Here is a 7,019-nt window from a genome sequence, read left to right as displayed (position 1 = left end):
ATAAATTAGTGGTTTTCTAATCTGAGCATGAACCAGTGAGGAAGGGTGTATTGGGGGCAACAGTTGCTGCGGGTAAGGGAGTTTGGTTCCTTATACGGTATTAATTGGTGTATTTTTAGTATTTCTTCTTCGCTTAATATAATGATCCTTTTAGCGAAAAATGTTAATCAACAGAATAGGTTTTGAAAACATATACAATAGCCTCACAACTCATAGAAAGAGAGAGAGAGAGAGAGAGAGAGAGAGAGAGAGAGAGAGAGAGAGAGAGAGAGAGAGAGAGCAGAAACATGAGGAAGAAAAGAAAGTGAGACTTTTTTGGTTTTCTCCGATGAAGCCAACGGTGAAACGTTGCCGGAATGAAGTGAATGGTTGTGGCACCTAGCTTTTTATATCCAACAGTCAGAACACCATTCTACCACCATTCATGAAAAGCCTCTTTGGTGACTTTTCTCCATTCTCTCTGATTTCCATTTCTTTGATGATGTGGTTGTAACTTTGTGTTCCTCTAGTATTATCTAAAGATGAAATATTGTTTGTATGTCTATTATTATTATCATTTGGTGATAGTGGAAGTTTGGGTGGACTCGATAACAGTCCCATGGTTTTTCCAAATTAAAAATTCATGATGTGTGCCTGTTGTGGTTTGTTTGTTGAATGCTTGATGCATTATTGCTATGGTTGTTGCTCTATTTTACACTAGCACATTGTTTGGCCTCCCATCAAAGTGGTATCCCTATCATTTAAGAATGGAAGAACATGCCAAAACACGTTTAGTAAACCGAGTCTCTCTTTTGTTCTGAAGAAACGAATTGTTCCAGAAAGTGTGCTTGAGTAGGCATTTTACAATTTTCTGTTCTTCAAAACAAATTTCAGCTCTCAAAAATGATGAAAAACTAGCTACTTGTGGATTTAGCTAAACTACTAAGAGTATCTAGAGCAAAGTTGTAAAGAAAAGATCAAGATGAAAAGAAGATTAAAAAATTTTCATCTCAATTGACAATAAGTAGTTCATTGGATTTTCATGTTGAAATTTTTCGAAAGCAAATTTCTATTACTTCCCCATACTTGGGCTCTATTTACTATACTCCCTTACTCAAACTTCCACATCTGGTTCCCCCAAAATCCAAACTCTCACCTCTTCCTCTCCTCTAATGTTTATTTACTAAATTCCCAAGTTATCCTCAATGTTTTTTTTTACCCAACTAGTTTCTTTCTTTCAAGTTAATCTAGCTCATATTAATTGGTTCAAACTTATCGCTTGAACCACTGAACTAATCTTGTATATTCTCAAAGATTGAAATGCTGCTTACTTCTTACCGAAAAATCCGTATACCACAAAACTTCTCAAAAAAAAAAAAAAAAGGGTCATACGTTTGGTTGATCAGTAAGTTTTCAATCGTTTTTGAAAAGATTGGAAGAGAGAAAAAGATGGTAAGGTTTGTTTTTCCTTTTCCTTTTTCTTTTTTTTTTTAAATGGTAGAAAGTAATTGGTATTTCAACATTTGAAAAGATACACGTTTAATTCGGTGATTCAAGTAATAAATTTGAACCAATTAATGTGAACGGACTCAACTTGAAAAAAGAAACCAATTCGGTCAAACCAGTCGAGGGGTAACTCAGGAATTCAAAAAAAATTAGGGTAGAAGGAGAGGTGAAAGTTTGGATTTTTGGGAGAATCAAATGTGAAAGTTTGAGTAGGGGACTTTTAATAAATAGAGCCCTAGTATAGGGGAGTGATAAAGTTTGTTCTTTATTATTTATTTATTTATTTATTTATTTATAATTCTTTTGATTATAAACATAGGCTTTAGTTGAAAAGCCAGTGAATTGATACTTATGACACAAACCCTCTTTCCCCCATTTTTTTTCTGGGTACATATTGTTGTCTAAAAGGCCTAAAAATAGGAAAGGAAATAAAGTTAATTCCGATCAACCCCTAGATCAACACAATGTGATTACTAAAAAATAATATTAAATCCAATGTGAGCACTAAATTTTTGTTTACTATTCCAGTTGGTTACTTGAATCTGTTTTCTGTTTCTATTTAGTTGTATTTGGTTATTTGAATTTCAGTGCATCTTTCTTAGCCGATCACTTGACCATAATAAATGGATCTATATCATATTTTTCAAATGACTAAGATAATTATCATAATCAACTCAAAAAATAATAATAATAATAATAATAATAAAAAATAAATAAAAGGAAAAGGTTTGATTTGTAGAAAACAATTATAATAACTGAAGTTTGAAGGAAATAATGGCTTACCAATAGTATTTATAGCTCATGTTAGTGAGTGCGGACTCCAAGATAAGCATCCCTGATCAAAAGTAGTTCTCTGAGTACATTTTTTACATCCATTCGATTCCATGGTGATTCAGCTGAACAGGTAACTCCAATTTTGATAACAGAATTAAGGCATTTTTGAACTTTATCCTTCACGAACCCTTGATTTTCAGTGATGTATACTATGGCTGTTGCTGTCTCTTCTTCATCTTCTAATGAAAGAAGTGATTGATCAATGATGGTCATCACCCGATCATGCAAAGCCATCTCAGCCCAAGAATGAAGATTAAAGTTATCTTTGAACATTTCATGAGTGGGTTGCTTTCCTGTGAACATCTCTAACAAGAGAATCCCATAGCTGTAGACATCACCATGTGTTGAAACATCAACACCTGCACCATATTCTGTAATTTATGCATCTTAGGTTAGTATTCTCATGCCTAGTAGAAAAAATAAAGAGTAAAATTCATTAAACTCACTTTATATAAATATATGACAAATATTAGATTAATTGTAATAAGTGAAGCTTAGTCACAACAAGAGAAATATATTGTCTTAGGACAACAAAAAATGTACATTACCTGGTGGAATGTATCCGATAGAGCCCTTTATTCCAATTGAGCTTGTGTAATTATGAGATCTACTTGTGGCTTTTGAAAGAATTCTTGAAATCCCAAAATCACCCAGATGTGCAACCAAATCACCATCAAGAAGAATATTGCTTGGCTTTATGTCACAATGGCTAATCTGTACGTGACAATGGTGATGAAGATAATCGAATGCTGTTGCAATGTCGATGGCAATATTCAACCTTTGTACAAGGTTTAAGTGCCTTTGCTCATCTTGTATACCATTTGCATGTGGATGTAACCAGCTCTCCAAATTCCCACTTGGTAAGAACTCATATACCAAAGCCTTAAAATTGTTGCCTTCATAATCTATGCTTGAGCAACAGGTTAAGATTTTTACAAGATTACGATGCCTGATCTTACTTAGGGTTTCACATTCTACCATGAAACTCTTAGAAGCACCACTTTGTCCAATGTTGAGTACCTTTATTGCTACTATGGTATTCCCATCATTGAGAACTCCTTTGTACACTGAACCAAAACTCCCGACTCCAATCAAATTTGAAGAAGAAAATTCATCAGTAGCTTTAAGGAGTTGGGCATAAGAGACATTAAGAAGATGACGCTCTATGCAGAATGAAGTGGATTTTTTCGTTTCTTTTCCTCTTTGGTAGATATAAAAAACAACAAACATACAAATTAAACATAGAGAGCCCCCACAACCACCTATGATGGCTATCAGCTTGAAAACATGAGCTTTACCATGTCCTTTAGACTTTTTATACTGACATGTTGGCAGACGAAGCTCTGGTATGCCTCCGCATAGCTTATTGTTACCAATGATCGAAAATGCACTTAGATTTGCAAAGACCCCATTTACTGACACCTCGCCCTCCAAATCATTGAATGATAAATTTAAGTTTTGTAAAAACTTTAATGTTCCCAAAAATTTCGGGATAGGACCAGAGATATTGTTGTATGAAATATCTAAATCTTGAAGGCCTTTTAGAGAACTTAGAGAGAATGGTATTGATCCTTGAAGTAAGTTACCTTTCATATAAAGGTGTTCCAGGGTTATACAATCACCAAGGGTACTAGGGATTTCTCCAGATAAATTGTTTTCAGAAACATCTAAGACTTCAAGATTAATCTGTTGACCTACTTCTGAAGGTAGAGAACCAACAAAAGAATTTCTGCTCAAGCATAGCTCTATTAATGGGAAAATATTGAATATCTCTGTAGGGATGGTGCCATTGAAACTATTACCAAGAAAGCTCAACTTCAACAAATATTTGCAATTTCCAATACTATGAGGTATTTTTCCCTCCAAGTGATTGTCGTGTAATTCAAGATTAACCAATGCTGTCAAGTTTCCAATAGAATCAGAGATTGGCCCTGTGAATCTATTCCCAGATAAATAAAGTCCATTTAGTGCTGATAATCTTCCAATAGAAGTTGGAATACTGCCTCGGAGTAAGTTCCTAGAAAGTTCCAAGGATTGTAAGCTTACGAGGTTCCCAATCTCAACCAGAATATTTCCAGATATCTGATTGTCAGACAGATAGAGAAGTTGTAATTGGGTTGATAAATTTACAATGGACTTGGGGAGAATGCCACCAAACTGGTTTACATAAACCCCATACCTGTTAATCTACTGCAATTAGTTATTGTATCGACAAAAGTCAGGTCATCATCCCTTCCACTTCCCAAATGGTTGTAGTCAAATGAAACAAAACTGAGTTTTGATAGGCTTCCAAAATCAATGGCTACTGGCCCAGTAAGATTATTTTGGTCAAGAAAAAGCATTTCGAGATTTGACATATTGGAGATAGAAATTGGAATCGATCCATGAAATTGGTTTTGATCGATATAAAACTGTTGTAGATTAGGAAGACTGAAGCCTATACTTGATGGAAGACTACCTTGAAGTTGATTCAGTCCAACATCAAGAGAACGGAGTAAGGAGCGATTATATATATTGGGAGGGATCGTACCAAATAACTTAGTGGCACCAAGCCCAAGAAATGTTAATTTAGTTATTTGGCCAAGGGTATCAGGAATATTTCCACTCAATTCATTGTATGCGGCAGAAATGCCTTTGAGTGATGAAAGATTCCCCAAAGAAGCCGGGATCTGTCCTGTCAACATATTCAAATGGAATGAAAGGACTTTAAGCTTTGGCAAGGAACCAAGTTCTATTGGGATATTTCCTACAAGATTATTGTGACCCAACTTGAGCCTAATAAGGTTGGAGCATTTTGATATGTTGGATGGGATTTCCCCTTCAAATGAGTCGTTGAATAGCAATAAGTAACGGAGACCTGACAAAGAGCTTAGTTCATGAGGGATCTCACCTTGAAAGCTATTGTTGTAGAGTGAAATCTCTTGAAGAAAACTGAGGTTTCCTATTTCTGGAGCCATGGATCCCACCAACCCACTTGACTGTAAACGCAAGGCTCTAATCCTGTTTGGATGTCGGCGACCGCTGCATATAATGCCTGGCCATTCGCAATAGGGGATGGAGTCATTCCAAGAGCTAACGACATGAAAAGGATCACTGGTTATGCGAGCCTTGAAAGCCAACAAGGCTAGGTGATCTGTTTCATTTGATCCTTTTGGCTGTGAGAGCACCAAACTCATGCAGTTTGTACACCAGAGAAGGAGAACAAAGAAAACCACCAAGATAAAACCCATTGATCTATTTTACTGACTCAGCTATTTGATGAAATTGTTAAAATCCAGAGATGTAGATGATACAGGAGCTAGGAGAATGAAGTAGAACTTTAGACGAGTTGAGGTTTACGAATTGAGGAGCTAATATCCCAACTGGGTTGTTATTGATTATAATTTATAATAGTAATTGTCTAAGTTGCTATTTAGGCATGAAAAGATTGAGAAGAAGTCTTAAGAACAAGATAAGGGTAGGATCTCTATTCTTTGGTCTTGAGTCTCTTGACTACCATGATCACAACACTCCACTATTCCCATAAAAGACAAAATAACATGAAGCCATGAATATTAAAATACTAGAGAAGAAGGGCATCACCAAATAATCCCATTTCATACGGCCATGACCTTTAACAGCAGACAGTTGAAAAATCGAGGTCAAATAACAATCATCGGATCAGAATGTTTGTTGATATGATAGAATCACACCCCTAGAAAATGCACAAGAATCACAAAATGAAGAAGAAAAATAAATAATCAGGAAGTAGAGGGTTGGATCCACCATTCATCAGTAGAAGGAAAAAGATAAGTATATTTATATATAGTGGAATAAAGAATCAATGCAAAATTAAAGGCTGATTTATACATGGGTAGACTTTAGTGAATGCTCTTTGTCCATGAGACACTCGGTCTTTAATGTGTGTGAGACTGGCAGAGCTTTCAGTAGAAATTTGAAATGATGACTCATTTGACTTTTTTTTTTTTTTTCGTCATTCAAAACTATATTTTATCCACTAATATAATATTGTAATGATATGAAATATTTATACCATTTTGTATTAGATATGATAATGATAGGAGATGTATTAATTTATTCAATTGTGTCAAATTAAAATTTTATTACATCTTTTGATTAGAATTTCACTGGCAAATTCAATTGAGTTGAATTTGTATTGATTGATTCATATCAAAATCGGCTATGTCCAATCTTGATTTCCACTGATATGGCATCATCATGAGAACTATATGGACTAGACCAAAGAAAATTAAAACAACTCACCCCATCTTTGATGATGGGTTCAAAGTTAAAACTGCAGTGTGAGATGGAGTCAACATCATACGTGGACTTCTTTTTATTAGAATCCATTGAGAGTACTTCGTATATTATAGACGCCTTATGCTTCTTATTTTAGATTTACAAAATCTTGGTCTTTGTTGGCTGGTTTTTGAGTTTCATTTTGTGAATTCAGCTCTTATCCGAGTCATTGTTTGTAAATTTCAAAACTCTTTTTTTAGCTGGACTGATTTAATTACTAAATTACTGTTGAATACCAACAAAAGTTAGCTAATTAAAGAAGTGGTTCTTGATGGATAATAACCATGGTTTAACGTATCAATGTCGAGTATTGTATCAATGGAGTGATTTTAACTAATGTATCATACAATATCGAGAACTATATAACACTCACCCTTTATATACAATACAATACATGTCTT

At 34.7% G+C, this 7,019-nt stretch overlaps 1 protein-coding gene across 1 annotated transcript; it reads right to left on the bottom strand.

Annotated features, from left to right (window-relative positions):
- Positions 1–2,289: 2,289 nt before the first annotated feature.
- LOC149000429 (uncharacterized) lies at positions 2,290–5,549 on the bottom strand. The gene is given in 3 exon segments (XM_089140845.1): positions 2,290–2,690; positions 2,868–4,493; positions 4,496–5,549. Coding segments are annotated over 3 exon segments (3,081 nt in total).
- Between the last annotated feature and the right edge of the window lie 1,470 nt (positions 5,550–7,019).

Source organism: Hakea prostrata, chromosome 11 (assembly GCF_041222555.1).
Source record: "Hakea prostrata isolate BN-2017 chromosome 11, UWA_Hpros_2, whole genome shotgun sequence".
In the NCBI taxonomy this organism is placed as follows: Eukaryota; Viridiplantae; Streptophyta; class Magnoliopsida; order Proteales; family Proteaceae; genus Hakea; species Hakea prostrata.
The sequence above is the reverse complement of the archived record's forward strand: the minus strand, read 5'-3'. Positions and strand labels throughout refer to the sequence as shown.